The 22362-nt window shown below is 43.4% G+C and overlaps 1 protein-coding gene across 1 annotated transcript in view; it reads right to left on the minus strand.

The window, feature by feature from the left end:
- LOC144798124 (semaphorin-7A-like) overlaps positions 1–22362 on the minus strand; it is a 207992-nt gene that overhangs the window by 46114 nt on the left and 139516 nt on the right. Inside the window, exon 9 of the mRNA XM_078668880.1 lies at positions 2544–2683. Within this exon, the coding sequence (XP_078525006.1) occupies positions 2544–2683 (140 nt within the window). The remainder of the gene's footprint in view (positions 1–2543; positions 2684–22362) is intronic.

The following is a 22362-nucleotide window of genomic DNA, read 5'->3' on the forward strand; positions in this document are numbered from 1 at the left end:
TGGTGGCTAGAGTGGACTGGGAAGGGCTAAATCAGCACCTAGCTGTTTACAAGTTGGATAGTTACAATAAAACCTTGCTACTAGTAGTACCAGAAATTCACATTGTTTCCTTTTGCGTAATTACATTAAATTTGAGAAAATTACATGAAACTACTCAAAATCCTACTCTGGTATTTAGCATTATATTCTAGTGGAAGGTGTGCCCCCAAAACTAAAAATAGTGCAAAAAACACAAATCCACGAACAACACCCAATTGCATTATGTTTACTCGCATTTTTCTTGAGCTCTGTAATAAGATTTTTACTTGAACGGACTTGATGTGGCATAGTGGCGTAATTTCTGTAATTTCACATAAAAAATGTATCATAAAAGGCCAAAAAGTATCTGAAATTAGGCTGTTGTAACAGAAATTTGCCCGGACATTTTTTCTGTGTTTCTATTGTCAAGAAATGACATGCCACATCCATAGGGCCTACATAGTGGGGTCAATGAAAAAGGGGGTAACTGACAGCAGTTGGGACTCATTTTAGAAAAAGAAGAAAAAGAAAAGGGTGCATCAAACATGCTTAGCGTGCAACTGACTCGGCCACAGACCAACACAACTACGGTCCTGTCATGAATCATTGGTAATCCCACAATTACCCACTTCAGTCACCTCTGCCTGCATTTACAATTGTAACACATTACACCTCTTTAAGGGCAGTTTTACTTTAATGAGAATTCTAACTGCTTTATTATCGTGCATTCTTATCTGGATTAAATGCAAAGTCACTATTTGTCCTATTGTAAACCCCCTTAGCTTACTCCTTCTGCATCTCCGTCTTCCTATCCTTAACAGTACGTTTCTCGTGAATTGTCTACATTTATTTTATGTTCAATTTTAACAGGTGTTTTCTAAAACTACTATAGATCTAATGTGTTAACACAAAGCAGGGCAGTGAGTGCCTTGTGTGATAATGCTGCATAGAAACAATAACCAAGGTGGATACAGAATTCAGCTGAGCTGTTCTTTGAGAATCTACATTTGAAGTCGGACTTGAACTAGTGCTTTCTCTGCCTACTATCATCTGCTCTGCTTAGAAATCTGTTTGTTGTGTTTGGAAGCATGAGGGAGCCAGTCTATGGAAAAGATGTCTTCATGATCATTTCAGAAATCCCAATTCTTTGGGCTCTTAGGTCTTAGTTACCAATATTGATGGTCCAATCGTATTCACTTCTGGACTTGAGTACACATTCTGCATGACTTCAATGTCTTGCATCACAGGCAGAGAATTCCCAAGAAGGCATGAGCCTGGTCCCACAAAGGACAAAGCAAACACAAGGAGATAATGGACGGATCGCTGAAACCTTTCAGACACTCACCCCCAGTCACAGATCTGGGTTGAATCATCATCGTTCTTTAGCTCACTTTGCCAGCCCAGTTCAGGCCCAGCCATAAGCTAATCAGTCTTGACCCTATTCCTCATGGGAATAGTCCAGCCGAACTGCCAAGCCAGGTCTTTCCTGGACTGGAAACAAGCATCCTGGAACCGGTTTCGGGGTAACACCCCTCATCAGCCAGGCTAGCTTAAATCCAGTGGCGCGGTGAGCAAAGGACCCAAGTCTGGGCACACCCTGGCAACTTAGGGCGAGCACAGAAAACACAAGGAGATGATGGATGGAGCCCTGAAACTTTTCAGACACTCACACCCAGTCACAGATCTGGGTTGAATCCATCATCGCTCTTTAGCTCACTTTGCCACCCCAGTTCAGATCCAGCCATATGCAAATAAGTCTTGACCCTATTCCTCACGGGAATAGTCCAGCCCAAACTGCCAAGCCAGGTCTTTCCTGGACTGGAAACAAGCATCCTGGGACTGGTTTCGGGGTAACACCCCTCATCAGCCAGGCCAGCTAGAATCCAGTGGTGCAGTGAGCACGGGACTCACGTATGGGCATACCCTGTCAACTTAGTGTGAACAAAGCAAACACAAGGAGATGATGGACAGAGCGCTGAAACTTTTCAGACACTCACCCGCAGTCACAAAGGACAGGCACACGGCATGCTAGCTCACCACTTTCCTTACTTTGAACAGTTTTAGTAGGACTTTTAATCAGTTCACAAGGTATAATAGTATGTAATGGAGGACATTGGGAAACATCACTTACAACGCAACTTTTACCACGCAGTGCCTTTACATCGCAACCATTACAACGCAAACCATTACAACGCATTGCGCTGGGGGGCGCTCTAGGATAGGGAATAGGTTAATTTACTATCCAATAACCTTCCCTAGTGTCCACGGGGACTGGAGTTGGAATATTAAATTAAACTATTCACTAGCCAGCGCCCAAAAGCACTATGCGTTGTAATGGTATGCGTTGTAAAAACCGCGTTGTAAAAGCATGCGATGTAAAAGCATGCGTTGTAATGTCGTACATCTGAAGACATTCTATCTATGTAAAGTACTGTGCTCATTGGAAAAATATCTTTCGTAGTTTTGTATCTTACATTTATCCCAACCATTGCCACCTACCTCATATGCAAGTCAGTTGTCCCTACCTTGCACACTCGTCCCAGCCAGGCTTTGAATGGCACGCTGTCCAGCCCGGCCGTCTTATTGGCTTCATTGAAAAAAAAATAGATTGCTTCCGTTTCTTTGTTTTTAGCTGGTAAAAGGGCTGCGCTCACAAACTCTGCACCTGAAAAATGAACATAAAGAAAACACTTATATATCAGGGATAACAGTCAAAATATACACAAAGATGATTATTTGGCATTGTAGCCATGAGGTAAGAGAGGCAATGGTGCAACAATTCACACTGTCAGTTAGAAAATGTAATCCCACCCTCCAATATCTGGAGTGAGAGTGAAAGTAGAAGAAAGAGGGGGAGATGCACACAGGTGGGGGCAGTGGGGTTATGTGCCACATAACTTACAACATACTTTGCAGATGTTCATGCTGTTTCTTGTTCAAATGGATCAAAATAATGGTGCCACATAATGTGCTGCATAATTGGCCATAAGTTGCCTTTTCTTGTTGCATAGATAATACAACCTTGCCACATAATTTGGACCTTTTACTAGCTGTGACAATGGCGACAGCACTCTACAGAGTGGTCTAGGAGTTATCATGATGACGAAAACATATCTCACAATGAGCTGTGAATCATTTTAGATATCTCACAGTTCCCTGTGAAATGTAGATTTTACTCAGTGCGCTTTCTCCCATAAAAGCATTTAAACACATTACACAACCATACGTGTGTGTGTGTGTATATACATATACAGGGGCGGCTGGTGACATTTGAAAGTGGTGAGGCGTAAAAGTTCAGGATGAGCGGCATGTAGCGAGCGAGCGGAGCATACCTTCTAATTACACTTCCACCACATCCATCCATCCTGCATCAATGACATTTATCCATCCATCCTGCATCCATGATTCATCCATCCATCCTGCATCTATGACATTCATCCATCCATCCTGCATCCATGATTCATCCATCCATCCTGCATCTATGACATTCATCCATCCATCCTGCATCAATGACATTCATCCATCCATCCTGAATCCATGACATTCATCCATCCATCCATGCTTTCATTATGTAAAGCGATTCGCCGCCCCTCTGGCCAGGTTTATGTCCTGCAAATGCCTAAAAGATACTTATTGGATAGGTGGACACTTCAGTTCGTGGATTTATTGTTGAAACAATAGCCCTGGTACCAGCCAATCAAACCGCAGAGAGAACAGCTCGCCAGCTGTGAAATCCCAGGTGCAGATAGTTCTTGTCAGTACTGATGGAACCATAGAAACGCAGCCTTCCGCGCTCTGATGTTAAGGCAATAAATTCCACGTTACATCACAGGAGGGTCTGTGTTTTTTTAAACAATTATGGTTATACATGAACGGTCCCCTTCTTTACCCTTAACCCTCCTCGCAGTGGGACATTTTGTGTGATTAGGGAGCGCAGCGCCTCCACGCACAGATAGGAGGCAGGATAAAAAGAGCTCACTTTTATCACCAAAGGTACAGCCCCTCTAAGCCAATCCTGGCAGCGCCAGGGCATGGCTATTCTTCGCCCGTAGCACGCCCATTAAGGTCAAAACACAAGTGCGCATGAGTGGGCACGGTGCGAAAATTCGCCCTCCGTCCCCACGCTTCTGTTGTGCTGCTGCCCGTTGCCCCCCACTGGTCTGACAATCATGTCAGTCAACATGACGCGGACCGGGCGGTCCGGCGTCATGTTGACTGACATGATTGTCAGTTCTCCCTCGGCGTCTTTAAACTTAAGTAAACTGAGAGTTTACTTAAGTTCAAAGACGCCGAGGGAGCTGCGGGCGGGGGGGCTACGCCCCCACGGACGCACCGCGCCTGTATATATAGCTACTGACTCTCGTGTGCCGCTCTACTTGGACATTCCCAGCGGAGCTTGATGTGTAGGCGGCCGTCCTGCCGCCGAGCTGGCACCACCCCTGGTGAGGGGGCCACTGAGCTCTGAGAGATGGAGAGCTCAAACAGTGGGGAGTAAGGACGGATTGAGGACGTGCGTGAGCAGAGGGGCCAATGTGTAGCCTTCATTTAACATGGAATTAAGGGTGCATCCATTCAGGAAAAGTGGACTGGAAATCCTTAAGGTGACGTGTTTTAGCATCCATGCAGCCCATTGGGGCAACGATTTTGCCAAACTAAGGAACTGACATGCCCATAATGAACCTTTCTGACTTTGTAACGTATATGAAGAAGTTTGTCAACGAAACGCGGGACGAAAGTCAGGTGTTTATATTTAGCTCTGACCGCGCATGTCCGTACCATTAAAGGCTGTTGGGGAAAAGCTACTGACTCTCGTGTGCCGCTCTACTTGGACATTCCCCGCAGAGCTTGATATATATATATATATCTATATATCTATATCTATCTATCTATCTATCTATCTATCTATCTATCTATCTATCTATCTATCTATCTATCTATATATATATATTTATATATATATATATATATATATATATATATATATATATATATATATATATATATATATATATATATATATATATATATATGTGCGCAGACTCCAAGAAACGCCACTTCCAATCCCAGCGCAACCCAGGACCGGCGAAGCAAACAGGAGACGGACCACAGCTAACAAATCACAGGTTGGCTTTATTGCAGGAAAGGTTGGTAGCAAAAGGGCAAGACGCGTTTCGGGCTCCACGAGCCCTTGATCACATGCAATGACTCAACAGTATTCATTTGTTTTTATAATGCAGTGGAGCCCGCCTCCCCGCCAATTTTCAAACAGGTCACATGATCATGGTAATAGAGAAAATACTCTATAATATCACTAAAGACATATGCAAATACACTAAATAAGTTACTTTACAATAAAAGATGACTTAACATGATGGCAATAATTAAAAATATTAACAATTAGAAACCATCTATTTCGTGTCGTTTCTCAAATTATTTCGGGATAAATCCCTTATTTTTAAGAAACGGTATGCAATGTACAAAATAGCGACCTGTGCCAAAATGGGGAAACGGGTAAAATTTAAAGTGCAATTTTCAATGATCATTGAATCATAGTCTGTAATACGTGGAGTAAATATATTATGTGCAACAATGTGGTAAGAGGGGAGGGGGAAAAAAAAAAGTGCTAGAGGTGCATAGTGATAGTAACCTGTGTATGTAATGCATAAATGCTTATTACGACATTGAAGGACAATATTAACCTTATATGTGTTGCGTAAAAGCATACATTAAAACATTAATACAGGTTTAAATATTCAATCATATACAAAAAACTGATTTCTTTATATATAATAAAAACCCCCTGTGTAAAAAAGTGCTAAAACATCACACATCTAGACTGATAAAATTACATCTATAAATTAATTAATTACTATGTACATGAGGAAGCGGAGCAGTTGGAATTGTTATTGGAGTGGCTAACAAGGAACTTGACTAACCACACCTGCTGTTGTACAGGAACCCAATAGTATGTAAAACTGATGCTGAAGCAATGATCATCTCCCTAGATCACAGGGAACCTGACATATCTAGGGAGCAGATGAGATACTGGACGAACTGTCTCAACCAATTGGGCTTAATTACACAGGCGAAACATTAAAGAAAGTGGCGCAAATCCTCAGCGTTATTTAGCCCATTAGGCCACTTGCTATCGTACTCAAGAATCAAACTAGATTCCAATCGCCTCAGTTTAAGCTCACGGTTCCCTCCTCTTCTGAGTTTAGGGACAGATGCCACCACATAATATGAGAGACAATTAATATCTTTATTGTGTATGCTCTCAAAGTGGCGAGCCACTGGGTATGCCTGATCAGAATCTAGGATGGCGCGAATATGCTGGAGAATCCTGACGTGCACTTGCTGTTTTGTGCTGCCTATATAATTAAGGCCGCAAGTGCACGTCAGGACATATACCGCATATTCCGTCTTGCAAGTATGGCTGCCTTGAATTGGAATTTCAGAGGTGGAAAATGGGGTTCTATAATGGGTTTTATTAGTCCCAAACTTGCATGCTCTACAAGTAGTGCATTTACGGAACCCTGCTGGTAATAACCAATTAGGTTTTTGTTGTAGTTCTGGACTGCCTTGGTCCAGAACTGCACCCATACTCTGTGCTCGCCTAAAAGTAACCAAAGGTTTGTTTGGCAACATGCATCCCAAAACAGTATCTGTAAGGACAGTGGACCAGTTCCGATTGATTATTTGTCTGATTTTGGTTTCCTGACTGCTGTAGTCAGTTATGAACCTAGGACAGTCTACACTATTTACGATGGTATCATCAGAGACCATATCATTCTTACTTGTGTTGTCTGAAAATAGACTGGCTCTAGAGCGATTTTGTGCTTTAGTTAAGGCTTGATTGAACATCCGTTCCGAGTATCCACGGGCCTTCATTCGATGTTTTAATTCAATGACACATTTATCAAAATCCTCAGTGGAACTACATATTCTTTTTAGCCTTAGGATTTCTCCATAAGGTATGCTATGGATGGTATGCCTGGGATGAAAACTGGAGGCGTGGAGCGTGGTATTGCCTGCTGTGGCTTTTCTATGTAGGGTAGTTTGTATCCGCTTGTTACCATCTACGTAAATTTTGACATCTAGGAATTCTGCTTGTTTGGCACTTATGTTGGAAGTAAATTTCAAATTGAGGGGGTTATGATTGATCTCGTCAATAAATGTGCGTGCTTCATTTTCATCCCCTTGCCAAACAATAAAGATATCGTCAATGTAGCGGAGATATTTTACAATTTTCTCCCGTACCCATGCTTGATGTGTGACATTGAGGACCCGCTCCTCCCACCAGCCAACGTGTAAACACGCATAGCTGGGGGAGAAGCAGGCCCCCATAGCCACACCTCTCAACTGTCTCCAAATCTCCTTACCAAATGAAAAGTAGTTATTACCCAAACACCATTCAATCAAGCCCAAGATCACCTTATTATGTTCATAAAATTCAGCAGGCCGTTGACCAAGAAAATAGGTGACTGCATTAAGACCACAAGAATGAGCGATGCTCGTGTACAATTGTTCAACATCAAGAGTGATTAGCAGCATATCTTCCTGCTATTCTAAGTCCTCTATTTTAGCTAAAAAGTCACTGGTATCCCGGACAAAGCTGGGAAGGTTGTTAACCCAATTTTGTAGAAAGAAATCAATATATTGACCCACATTTTCTCCACAGCTGTTGATGGCGGAGATAATGGGTCTGCCGGGAACAGGTGATATCCCTTTGTGAATTTTTGGGATAAGGTAGAGGACTGGCAAGACTGGATGTTCATTATACATAAATTTGTATTCGTCCACTGAAATAAGACCTGCCCTGCGATATTTTAAAAGCAGTTTGTGCAGGCTTTCATTTGCCTTCAAATAGTCTTTGTTGGTTGATTTGATATAGCAAGCAGGGTCTTGTAGCTGCCTTTGTGCCTCTGTAGAATAGTCTGATTTTGGCCAAATAACAATGTTTCCCCCTTTATCAGCGGTTTTTACTATTATATTGGGGTTATCTTTTAGTTTTTTCATTAGTTCAAAGTATTTGGCTTTTTGCACATTATATCTTTTTCTTTTGATTGTTGATTTTTTTGTACAGTTCTTTGATGGCTGCGATAATGCAATCTTGGAAAACATCCACTGCGTCTTTGGTCATGATAGGCACAAAATCCGATTTTCCTTTAAATGGCGTGATACCTGCACCTTTTTGAATCATATTGATTTTTTCTAATCTTTTTTGTGTGCTAGTATCAACATCCCCACTCATCCTTTGAGAATTTGTTGCATGATTGAGGTCATACATGTCAAGGAAGACTGGTACATCACATGCTGATATCTGGGGTTCATTGTCAGTGTCATTTGTACTATTGTTGATATCAGTACCATTAGTAGATTTTAGTTTCTGCAGCGCAAAGAATTTTTTCAGCTTTAATTTGCGAATATATCGGTACACATCGACTCTAGTGGAGGCGTATCTGAAATTTTGTTCAGGGCAAAAGTTCAAACCCAACTCCAGAAGTTGCTGTTCTGCTTTTGTAAGAACTACATCTGATAGATTTACGATGGATCTCCCCATCTCTACTTTTTCTTTTTCCATGATTGGTTCGTCTTCTTGCTCTTGCCTCCTTTGTTTGTGTTTCCTTCTCCTTTCGCGTCTTTTTTTATTTCTGCAGGTGTTGCTGTGTTTTTTTGACGCGGTCTCAGTGTGCGCAGTCTTTCGGCTACTAAAAAACTAAGCTCCTCATCAATGTCAAGAATAGGCATGGGAAGGCCAGTTGCAGTCAAATCTTCGTTTGAGCCAATTGAACCACTTGAGGTTGAAGCTGTATCGGAGTTAGAACTCACAGTCGCGTTGTCTTTTGCCTCAATTGATTTAGATGTGGAAGTTGAATTTGGCACTGCATTTCCCTTACTTCTAAACTGCTGACGTTGAGTGACATTGTATTTGCGCGCGAAGGTAAATATCTGGCCATTTGCGTAATCCGCTGCATCTCTTGCAAATTTGCTGACTTTCCTTGCTTTAATTTTGTCTGCATGTTTCTTGAGCCTATCATGCATTTCTTCTTTTAATTTTTTGTCGGCTTCAGTTTCTTCTATAGAATTAGTTTGCTATATATAATATATATATATATATATATATATATATATATATATATATATATATATATATTCCAAGACACTCGGTCCCCACTCCTCGGACCGTTCCCAATAAAGAGCACTCAAGCTATTTTGCGCAGTTCACATGCCATATTTATTCATAGCATTGCAGTTTTCAAAAAAGGTTTAACAAACGCGTTTCGGCGTTGCCGCCTTCGTCAGTGTACACAGTGTAGCTTGAGTGCTCTTTATTGGGAACGGTCCAAGGAGTGTGGACCGAGTGTCTTGGAAAATTATACGCACTCCACCGTGCGGTAAGAGGCACCCTCGGTGAAGTGGAGCAGAGGTTGGTGGAAGAGAGTCAAGGAGATATATATATATATATATATATATATATATATATATATATATATATATATATATATATATATATATATATATATATATATACACACATATATATTGCCCACCCCCCAACACACACACAAATAAACCATTTATTATTTGAAGTATAAGTCTGTAATGTAAATGTTTACAAAGAGGGCCACCAAGTGTTGTTGATGGTGGTCAACTTTGCAAAATCACACACTTTCTGTGCAGCCTAGAGACAATACACAGGAAACATCTTTCTAGTATATAGGGGTAATGTAAAGGTTGTAGCCGATTGGATATATATTTTCAAGTGCTTAACTTAGGGAAGTAGAGCATGTAGACCTCTCCCTCCCTAATCAATACATTCTGACAACTCTGTCCGGGTAGAGATGTGTTTCCATATACTTCCCTATTAGTCAAACGGTCGAACCTAGCTTGGCGCTTAAGGCATGTCTCGGTTTCATAGTGCTCAATTATTTATTAGCATCGTCATAACACGGTGCCCTTCTTTTCCCTGCCCTTTCTTTAACTTTGAGTGTGAGACCATTTTAGCCAACCTTGTTAAAATTACATTCCCCTTGAGTGACTGTACATATAAAGCCACCCACTCTCCCAGAATGCCCTGTACATATAAGGCCACCCACTCTCCCAGAATGCTCTGTACATATAAGGCCATCCAAAAAAGCCACCCACTCTCCCAGAATTCTCGGTACAAATAAGGCCACCCACCCTCCCAGAATTCCCTGTACATATAAGGCCACCCACTCCCCCCCGAATGCCCTGTACATATAAGGCCACCCACTTTCCCAAAATGCCCTGTACATATAAGGCCACCCACTCTCCAGAATGCCCTGTACATATAAGGCCATCCAAAAAAGCCACCCACTCTCCCTGAATTCTCGGTACATATAAGGCCACCCACCCTCCCAGAATTCTCGGTACATATAAGGCCACCCACCCTCCCAGAATTCCCTGTACATATAAGGCCGCCTACTCTCACAGAATTCCCTGTAAAGTCTAGCCAAACAGAAGAGAGTCAGAAAAACGTCCATGAAGAAAGAGTTGAACTAGTTTAATAAAAATGACCTGAGGTTAATCAGGTCAGTACCTCTTTACCTCTTTGTAACTATGAGAAATTACAAAGCAGTGCTAACAGAATTTGACCAAATATTTCTAGAGATGACACTAGCACCAATAGAATTTACCAAGCAAGTGAGATCTGGGGGTACATGGCGGTCGATAAATTACAGACGGCACAAAATAAAATTGTAAGGCAGATTTTGAAAGTCCCTCAGGGAACTCCCGCTTACTCTGCACATGAAGAACTAGGGACCAAGTATATAACGGATCCAGTTGCGGTTAAGCCCTTGTTGTGTTGGGTGTACGTCTGATCCAATGAGGCGGCATCTTTTAAAGGAGCAGTAATTTTGGATTGCCTCTCACTTGACCAAGCTTTTAAAAACCCTTGGTTAAGGTATGCAAAGGAACCTTTTTCGGCCCTGTGAAGAGCATACATTTTTATGAAATATGACACAATGAAGCAACAGGACAAAAAAATTGATCAAATACTTGTTTTAAAAATAATCCATTGCAGACTGTGGTCTCCACAGGACACTCTACATTTTGTATTCTTATGTAAATATTTTACCTATTCTAAGCGATTGTATCTGCCTTATTTGAAAGAATTGGGATTCAGGCATGCTCGTGTAGCCTTCTTACATTTGCAACTTTTGCCTAATATTTGCACACTTTATGTTGTCACGATTTTTTTAAGAGCAGAATTAAGATCAAGAAATTCTAGACATGATTGATGTATACCGGGACCCCTGCGATTTGCAATAGTGATGATATATTGTTTTAATGGATTTGTTACTGATTTTTTATCTTTGTATCTTTTATGGCTGTGATTACAGCTGAATAAAGATTATTATTATTATTACCTAGCAACAGAGATGACTGACAAGCCAACTGTAGCCTAGCTGCCCTGGCAAAATCCACTGTGGTTATCTCCACACAAAGCTCCTCCCAAAAGTGCCATGCTATACAGAATTGATCATTTCACAGCCCCACCAATCAGTGATAAGGACCTATTTTGATGTGAGTTTCAACATCCCACGGTCGATACCCCATCTGACCTGTGCAAAGACCAAGGGTTACCTCTAGGAGACTGCCTGGTAGAAAGATTACACAATTTGTATGTCGCATGCCTGACATGAAAAAAAACATGTGACCTGCCACAAGTTAATGGTGCCCTAAAATATACATCTTTAAAGTACAGGATAAAAAGAAGACAAAGAAGTGAGCACCAAAGCATTCGGAAGGAGTGCAAGTGGATTAGAATCAAGCCCGCTTCCCCACTCCATTGGTTTAGAAGAGAGTTGAGTGATCTAAATACTTCTGGAACAACTATTTAACTCACAATAGAGACATCAGAAAAGGCCAAGTAGCCCTAGAGGGTGTTGGATGAAAAGGACTTTGCTTACAAATGCATGAAGTCAAAGTGCAAAGGTGCCCTGACCACTACGATGCAAATAGCAGACCAACAATCCCAGGGCATGCACTCAGAGCTAACAGATTAGGACTGACCTGACACTGTCATGGCAAGGATTGTCTCAATTTAAGATTACAAGGCACTGAGGACAAGGGTGAAAAAAAGCAAAAACTCACACTTATGTGGGCGGAACAAGCAAACGGATATCCCTGATGGGCCAAGATTGATCCGACCAAAGAAGTCTGAACCTGGGAAAGTATATATATTCACTCCCTAATCTCCTCATTTGAAAATCCTATACATGGGAAAGGTTACATGAACCTGTAGGGAATAGATAGACAATTAAAGAAAACTTGTATACCAGGTTGTGGGCTGTGGGCGACCCCCTGGGTTTGTGAGAAGAGCAATGGCAGTAGAGAACGGAATGGTATTAACTCGCTGTATGTAGCATCTGTCGGCCTTGACCCAAGGATCCCAGGGTCATGACCAGCCATATCTGCCTGGTCAAAACAGGATTTGAAGGAACTCAGCAAAAGGATTACCCACTCAGATATAGAACTAGCCGGTGGAACCTCTGGGACTAGTAATGTAAAGTAATACCCTTAGCTGATGACCCACTCCCTAAATGGAAAGGCACTTGAAAGTTTGTGACAGATACTGGGTCAGAATGAGGAATGCATGTGGCCTAAAGGTCCAAGTATGGTAAAAATCACTCCAGAAGAGTAATGAAGGCTTAACTTGTGACACTCTGCAGAAAGGGAACAGTTGACATGTTGACACCTTCAAATAATTAGGACAGGATCCAGTAGAAGACAATGTGTGCTTTGTCGGGTGCAAACATAGCTCCAGGAATATACAAATACCTGCTGACATTAGGATGAACCAATCCAACCAAAACCCATAAATATCCCCTTTCCAAACCAATGGAAAACAGGTGGATGGGCAGTGATTCAAGAGAACAGGAACTGACATGCAAAGTACCCACACCCTCAGACTACCACTCTTGGTAGTCTGGAGTGGCCAATCATCACAAGAAGGCATTAAGAGCAGCATTCCTCTACAGCCGCATGAGTGATGCAGCACATTAGAGTTAGATCGGCAAGCAGGGTCGACCCGCACAGGTGGATCCTAAACAAAAGCCTTTCTTTGGCCTCCATCCAAATGGTTTGACCTGTCGATATTTATCTGGGAAATATTGCAATGGTGTCATGTTTGCAACCTAACTCGCTATAGTGAAACACAAAGAAATTGGCGATAGAACCTAGAAGCATGACAGCGCCTGTAGTCCTCCATTCTCTCTCTGCTTGAGAAAGCCACGGTGGTATAGTTGCACATGTACGTAAGCCAAACTGGCAAAACCACCAGTAGACCCTTATGTGCCCCCAGAAGATAAAAAGGTGTCAAAATCAAGATTCATCTACAAACATTAGTCTTTGAAGCAAGCTGTAGGGCTCCAGATAATACAGCCTCAAAGTCAAGGTCAACATAACACTTGGAATGTCTGAAAGGATTCACCAGGTCACCAAAGTGGGCAATAATTCCACTCCTAGCCAAGAGGAACCCTCATGGAGTCAGACTAGTTAGTGCTTGCGTGTGTCCTCCAGAGGGTCACCTAGAACGGGCCTTACATGGGGCACAGGCGGAGAAAGAGAGATGCACCCCCTGTATTGGGATGTTTCAGCAAAGCATGGAGAGATGTGCCCACTACAGAGGGGTCTATGATATCATCCAAACAGTTGGTTGCACCTTCATTTGGGTATCAGTTTTTGTAACTAACTCTTCATTAGTTTTTCAATAAACAGATGCATGCATAATTTTGCCAAAGCTTTGATTGCCCTTAGAGTTCTAAAGATAATTATGCCTGCACAAAGAATACAGTTATATAAGGGAGAATAGTAGAGTACTGGTCTATCGCATGTGTTTCTAAGATCATATCATTGACCTTGTGTGTCATTTACCAAACACATTTTACCATGACATATGAGGTAGAATCACTCCAGAGGACTCAGTGGATGGGCTGTGAGATCTTAATGTCCAGTGCACAGAACACTTTATTGACCTGTTTCATTGACATCTTGAAAAAAATAAAAATTAAAAACAAAAAAAAACATACCTCCCCTTCCAGGTGTAACTTCCTCCAGAACCACAGGACTTGGTGCAGGTCCCATGTAAGAGACACCGGGAGGCAACGCTGACTGAGGGCGTGAGTGAGTGTTACGAGGACAGCCGGACTCAGAGTGATGGAGATTACTGGGAATGATCAGGACCAGACCCAGCGCCAGGATTCTGGGTCCAGGAGGGCCGAGAAGAAGCATGGATGGGCCACCAAGATGTATGGGTGGCACGGAGACATGCTGTTCTAGACTGACAATGATTACAGGTCAAGAAGTGAAAGTGACGCATCTTTGGTAATTGACCATGCTCTGGACACAGTAATCAGTGGTTACTGTACGTAGTGGTACTGTACACCGCATGGGTGCAAACCATGCCCCAATCATAGCGCACACCGGTTGCAGCTGAAAACTGTTCCCAGTTTGCACTGGGAGGCAGGGTGCTGGGCTCACGACATGGGCACAGGTTCTGCTCTGTTCTCAGCTTTCAGAAGATATAGCAATGCCCACAGATTACCACAGGCACAAGCATTTTGGTGACAGAGCATGTCTGAAATGCGTAGGCTGTGAATTTAGGGGTGCTGTCGTAACATAGCTAACCCTTAATAGTGACACTTCAATATTTTTTTAGGTTTTGACTCTTAATGATGAGGTCCTTGCAGCAGTAAATTGAACACCCATATTGCATAAAAACGACATTATAATTCATGGGAGTCTGCAATCGCTGTATAACAACCTGTCTCTAATTTCCTTATTATAGTCATGTTGTTAACACTTTTGACACATGTAATAAGAAAATTATATTGCCGCTCAATTGTAATATGTTATTATAATATGAGTAGTGGCATCATAATGCCTGCTGCCAGAGCCCGCAGCCAAGACAAAATGAAGGCAGTGTCGCATTATTACAACTGCAGTTAAAGAAGGGAAATAAGAACGGACTTTCGTTTTTTTTATCGGTTTTCCTAAAACGAACAGTGATTAGCAGAAAGATATTGATGTCATACTAATTTCTCCAGGCAGTAGGTCTTTTGAGGAAAGACTCTTTATACATGTTTCTGTACATTCTGAGCGACAGTATTTTTTAATCTAACTTACATTAAATTGACTCTAATGTATTTTTGTAACAAATGACTTAACTACTATTTGGTATTTTTGATTTCCTACTACAGATTTATTTTTATTCTTCAAGTCAGCAACCATATTATCTCACATACGAAATAAACAGACAACAAGGATTGCGGAAAAGGTGAGATGTCACCATCTATTAAAAGGAATAAAAAAAACCTTTGCTGTACATTAAGAGGGTATGGCCAGTCATCTCAGAGTGTCAGGCCCGTTTAAAGGCACTCGACCTTCAGACTCGCTCCTTTATATACTGACTGACTGGAAATATCCTTATTGTATATGAATGGATGTACTCTTATCTTATAGATAACTAGGAATTATTGTTTCCATAATTCTACAAAATTGATTCAGCCCTATTAGTTAAATTTTTTAACCGATGGCACGGCCAGAAAAAAGTATTGTGTACTGCTACATACAGCACTATTATGTAGTACAGTGTTCAATAAACATATTACTGTTACAAAATAGATGATGTATAAAAATACATATTAGCTACAATGTTACTGAGTTCTGATGGCATTTACTAGTGACTCCCCCTCAAGGTTATCACATGAGGAGACAATATTTATTTATTTATTTATTTATTTATTTGATTTATATAGCGCACTATAACCCAGAGGTCTCTAAGTGCTTTGACAGGGTCCACTAGGCAATTCGGAAGGTTTACCAATTAAGAACAGCCCCACGCTTGCTGGAAAAGCACCGTTTTTAGTTTCTTTCGAAAAGACATTAGCTTGGTGTCTTTCCGCAGTTCCAATGGCAGTTTATTCCACATAACTGGTAGAGTGTGTGAAAAAGCACGACCTCCCACCGTGGCCAGTCTGCAACGTGGCTGGACAAGGAGGAAGGCTTCAGCAGATCTAAGCTCCCTAGCCGGTCTATAGGGGAGCAGACGTGCTTTCATATAGTGGGGTGCCCTTCCAAAAAGAGCTTTATGGACAATGCATAGCCCCTTGAACATTAGCCTCTGCTTGACTGGCAGCCAATGTAGTTCACGCAGAAGGGGGGATGCGTGAGTATGCCTTGGTTTTTTGAAAATAAGTCTCGCAGCATCGTTCATAACAATCTGCATTCTTTTTATACATTTGCCTGTGTAGTTTTGCATTACTCAGTCATATCTGACTACAAAAAGCTGGTTTCATTCATTGTCACTTAGTGCTACCTGCTATGAATGACGGTTGTATGTCAATACAACGCGGTTGTTACACCGCACTACCATTACAACGCGGGCTTTACAACGCAAGTCGTTACCACGACTTGCGCTGTAGGGCGCTGGACTTAGGAATAGTAAGATTTACTATTCCAACACCAGCCTACGTACAGTAGGGAAGGTGTTGGAATAGTAAATCTACTATTCCTTAGCTTAGAGCGCCCTCCAGCGCAAGTCATGGTATTGCCCGTGTTGTAATGGTAGCCGGTGTAACAACCGCGTCGTAACGGATATTCCCCATGAATGACAGCAGAGGGGACAAGAGTCACCCTAAGACATGCCACATACACCCCCTCCCTGGGCCGGAAAATCCCACCGAGTCCTCCAGCTTTAAGGTAGGCAAAGCTCGAGGATGGCGCATATGTATGGACCACTGGGGCAGAGGGAATATACGGACTGCTGTTCTGAACACACTTTTTGCTGTTATTTATTTCTTACACATTGGCATTTTTAACTTTTTAAATGGCTGGAAAGTCAAAAAATGATAGGTGCAGCGCTAAGATTCACTACTTTGTATATTTCCTTATGGAATCATAACGGATAGATCCGTTGCATGTGTTTCCATTTCCTCCAATCAGGGCGCAGACTTCTTTTGCCTACTTCCTTTTGTTAGGTTGTGAAGACATTGAAATGGTTTTAACTAAGCAATAAAACATATATGTATGTCGTGACACGATCTAGGAATCACCTCACTGCAGGACGAAAATAAAACAAACCCATTTATTTACTTTTCTTTGCAAGGGCAAAACTCGAACTTCAGTTAGTTACCCTCTTATAGCTCTCTTTACCTTCGAGTTCCTTGTGAGTAGCACTTGCACTCCCTATGTTAACTTGTACTTGGAGCTTAGCAGGACCCCCTTCTGCTCCTCTTTGGATGGGAGAGATGCTGACTCCACAACTGTCCATATAAAACATCTAATCAAGGCATTGAGTAAAACCAACAGATGCACAGGAAGCTTTTAACCCCTTCCATGCTGATGACGGCCCCGGCCATCATGCACTACGGCGATCGTGTACTGATGACGGCTGGGGGCCGTCATGAACCCGCCCACTCTTTAAAAGTGCCGCACAGGCGCAGAATCGCGGCAGCATGCAAGGGGTTAACATTTTGTAGACTTTCCCAGCTGTGAATGGGTCCAGGGGGTTTGGTTGCAGTGGCGGCTCCTATGCTAAGGAACTGTATTGCAGCGTTGTGATTGGTCAAGGGAGCCTGGGTGGGTGCTTCCTGATCCTGACTCCTGGCCCCCTGTTTAGCAGAAGGAAGGAAGAGAGGACGCAGAGGACCGAGGAGAGGCGGCGGCTGGCTAGCAGGCCGGCCAGTAGGTGTTTTTTTACCCCATGCCCCACTAACACCACTGCTTAGTTGACCAGAGACAATAGGAGGGCCTGGCCCTCCTCGTCCCCTCTGGAGCCGGGCTTGATCAGGAAAGTACAATCATGTGTGACTGTCTAACAGTCATAACATGGGAGTATGCACCACGCAGGCAAACATACACATGGATCACATACTACACAGAGAACCGCAAAAAGATGTACTGTCATGTGGTAGTAAATCTTTATTGCGTGATTAATAAACAACCTTTGCAATGTATTGGTGATAAAACATATGTAAACCACATAACTTTATTCCCAAAATGGGAAGTTGATGTTGCACAGCAACCAGCACTCAATCACCATGTGCAGCCCCATCAGAAAGCATCTTCCCATCAACTTATTGCGCTTCGTAAAGTTGCCAGGGAGTGCCCAGCAAGCAGCAGAGCAGCTGTCACAGGTTCCTGCTCTCTGGAATTCAGCTAGAAGCAACATTGACACAAGTGAACCAGCCTTCATTAAGAAGATGTAGCAGGACCTCCAGGAAAAGCACTATTGCAAAAGTCCAAGGGAATGTCCCACAGAGGCGCAAAAGGTGCAACCTGCAGGACCTAAAGAACCAGAGGAAGATCCCAAAAGGCGCTTGTAGGCCCCACAGGTCTACAGTTAGAAACACCAAAGCGGAAGTGTCAAAAATAGAGTAGGTCTTTCAATAATTCTGAGAAGCCATTCACTGAACCCAGTTAGTAGAATAAGCTATTCCTGCAGCAAGCCATCCTGCAAAACGTTAAGGATGCAGAAAAGGTCACACTGTCTGGGATGAAACCCCTAGATCAAATCTGAGGCCTGTGCTTAACAGACATTTTCCAAGTAGAGTGACAGGGCACCCACCATCTCCTTCAACCTACCAGGTAGGCACCCAGTCCTCTGAACCACAAGGAGAAGATGCTAAGAATAATCCACCATGGCTGATGTTGGCCACCGGAGTGGCCAAAAGAAATAAAGTAAGGGCCTGGGGAGCGGATCGTCCTCCGAAGGTGGTGGACTAGGATGTAGACTTGGACTGGTGCAAACAGGCTGGGAAGGTGATCTACCAGAGCTGGGGATGCCTGTGAAAACATGGAAATCTTTGGGGCCAGTGGATAGAATATCGAGGGCAATAAAGGGGCGTCACAGAAAATTATGCTAGGTTAGCGAAGGGGGTTAGAGCATATTTTGAACTGTACCATGTTGTGAATGTTGTACACATGTATGCCATTAATGACAATTTCACTGTAACAAATATCAAGAATGTGTTATGCTTCTCTCTTTGTACCACTGGTCGTGAGATTGACTGTTTGAATCTGTCAGTATATGCTCAGCAACTGTTTAATAAAAAGAGTTTCCCCAAAAAACCAAATAATCCACCAATACAAACACCGTTGAAGAAGAGAGGAGGCATAGAGGGCTCCAGATGAAAACAGCAGCAATGCACCTAAACCTGAGGACATGGAGATGCCGCACAAAACAGAACAGCAGAGCAGTCTTCAGAAAGGCAACTAAGACAATCTGTGGAGTTCCCAAACTGACACAGGTCTGAAGGAACCTATGCAAATGAAGCCAGAAATGCATCAAGGAAAAGAACTGACTAATGTGGTGGTCAAGCCCTTTCTCAGTTCCTGGGAGATATATGGCCCAGAAAGACAGAAGGTGAGCCATTGAGATAAAATCTCATATAGCAACTATGGCCTGTGGTAGTTGATGTAGACCAGACACACTTGGTTGTCCATCCAGAGCATGAGATTTTTGATTTGGCCACTGCAAAAAAACAAAAAGCCTTGAGAGTAGCACTACTCCCGCCAGTTGGATGATCGGCCTGCCTTACAAGGCCTTGCACGGCAAGTCACAACCCTCTGCTGACAGATCTCCCAAGATGGTCCCCAACAGAAAGAAGGTTCCAGCGACACCCCACCCCGTTGAGCTATGCATCATCTTCAGCCACCAGAAAAGGGACCCCCCCGTTCAGCTAAGCAGATGGCCACGACTGACAGCCGAACCGTGAGTCAGACATAAATAGTCTTCAATTGGCGGAGGCCACAATTTTATCCATTAACCCCATTCTAGGACATGAATGAATGAATGAAAAATATTTATAGAGCGCACGATGGCCAAACGGCTTCCTGGCGCTGGGAGCTCTGAAGAACCGAACAGACAGGGCCAGGAGGTTTAGCAGGGGTAGGCCAGGGCAAACAGAAAAGTTTTCAGCGCTTTACGAAAATGAGAAAAAATAGGGATCAAACGCATAGAAAGAGGAAGGGAGTTCCAGAACCGGGGGGCAAGAACAGAGAAACGGGTTCCACCAGTGCGAGATTTGTGAAAGCGGGGAACAGTGAGGAGGGCAGAAGATGATGAACGGAGAGTGCGGGCAGGGGTGTGACGGGAAATCAAAGAATTAATGAAAGCCGGTGCAGAGTGATCAAGGGCCCGGTAAACAAGGCACCCTAGTTTAAACAGAGATCTCTGCAAGATGGGCAACCAGTGAAGGGATTTAAGGACGGGAGTGATGTGATGGGTTTTGGGCAAATGAAAGATGAGACGGGCGGCCTGGTTCTGGATAGCTTGTAAGCGGCGGGTTTCATAGGCAGGGATGCCAGCGAACAAGCTATTGCCATAATCAAGGCGGGAAGTGATAAGGGCGGAAATAATAATTTTAAGGGAGTCGAGAGAAAAAAAACGAGAGATTTTCCGGATCATTCGGAGGGAAAGAAAACAGGAGGACACCACGGCACTGACCTGGCCATGCATGGACAGGTCCTGTCTGACCTTGATGCCCAGAGTTTTAACAGAGGGAACGGGGGTGGGAGGGGGGCCAAGGATGGGAGGCCAGAAAGCAGGGGACCAGGGACTGGATGAGCCGCCAATCAAGACAAGCTCAGTCTTATCTGGGTTGAGCTTGAGGTGATTGGCGCTCATCCACCCAGAGATAAAGACCATGGTGGAGTGAAAAAAGGATAGAGAGTGAGAAGTAGAGGAAAGATCAAAGACGAGCTGGAGGTCGTCAGCGTAATTATACACAGAGACCCCCAGCTCAAGAAGAGAAGAGATAAGAGGGTGAATATAGAGGTTAAAGAGAAGGGGATAGAGAGAGGAACCTTGGGGGACCCCACAGGGCACCGGGAGGGGAGAAGCAGAGAAGCCGGGAAGGTGAACGGCTTGAGAACGCCCTGTCAGGAAAGAGGTGATCCAGGAGAAGGCAGAACCTCGTATGCCCGCTGCGCTGACACGGTCCAGAAGAATGTTATGGTCGACCGTGTCAAACGCAGCGGACAGGTCGAGGAGGATCAGAGCTTGAGGGGAGTTGACGTCGGCCTTGGCCTTAAGCTCGTCGAGGACGGCCAACACCACGGTTTCAGTCGAATGACCCGAGCGGAAGCCAGCTTGGTGAGAAGCCAGAAGCTGGCTCTGCTCAACATAAACAGAGAGACAAGAAGTAACATAAGACTCAAGAATTTTAGCCAGATAAGGGAGAAGAGAGATAGGTCTGAAGTTAGAGGGAAGAGAAGAGTCGAGACCAGGTTTTTTAAGAATGGGGGAAACAATAGCAGATTTGAATGAAGAAGGGACCAAACCAGTGGAAAGAGAGGCATTAAGGAAAGAGAGAGGGGTATCAGGACAGGAAGAGAAGAGGATTTTAAGAATACGGGCAGGGGCACAATCAGTGGGGGAACCAGACTTGATTTTGGTGAGCAAAGCTAGAAAAGAGTCCAAAGGGAGGGGGGGCAACTCATTGGTCAGACCTGAACACTTTTCCAGAGAATAAACAAGACAATGCCCATTAGCATACCCAGCTAGGTTGGCGAATGCAGCAGTAAGTCATGGTTTAGGTGTGGCTGGGAGCAAAGGTGGAAAAAGGAAGCTGAAGCTGGAATCTTCCAGGGCACGAGAACCCCTGACCATGGGTCCTACCACAAACATACCACCAGTGCCATTGCTGTTATCTCCCACCAGAAAATCCCAGCACTGACCAGAGGATCCTGGAGAAATGGAAAAAGAGTCTTGTGATCCTCAACACGTTTCTTATGCCCAGTCTCACACTGAGGATCACGGACCATAGACCCTCAAAAAGGGATGCAGATCAATGGATCCCACTGCACAAACGGTAATTTCTAAGTGCGGCTAGAGAATTCCCTGGGAAGGAGCAGCAGCAACCACTGAATTTCACTAACCATAACATCCAAAAAGATGCACACTTGCTTCACCAACAATACAGTGTATGAACCACAGGGCATGACCTTGAAGAGAGACCGAGTCCTTGAGTAAATGTTGGACATTATAAATGAAGTAGGTGCAACTGCAAAGGGAAACTCACTGGGCCAGAACATTGAGGTTTGAGGACCAGATCGACCTTCCCATCACAAGCTCATCAGAAGCACCATTCAATGAGCAGTAACAGACTGAGACACCCACTAACAAAATCAAGTCCAAATTGATGAAAGAGGGAACTCATTCATCAAACCCCACTTGGTGGTACTTCTAGGTCAAGAACCAATGAATGGTCTTGTTTTCTTTATCCCAGATATTGTGGACTACCTTGTGCACCAGCAGTGAGTCAGACGTCACAGTATGAACATCTTCAAACAAGTTCTCCAGGACCTCGT

Source organism: Lissotriton helveticus, chromosome 12 (genome assembly GCF_964261635.1).
Source record: "Lissotriton helveticus chromosome 12, aLisHel1.1, whole genome shotgun sequence".
In the NCBI taxonomy this organism is placed as follows: domain Eukaryota; kingdom Metazoa; phylum Chordata; class Amphibia; order Caudata; family Salamandridae; genus Lissotriton; species Lissotriton helveticus.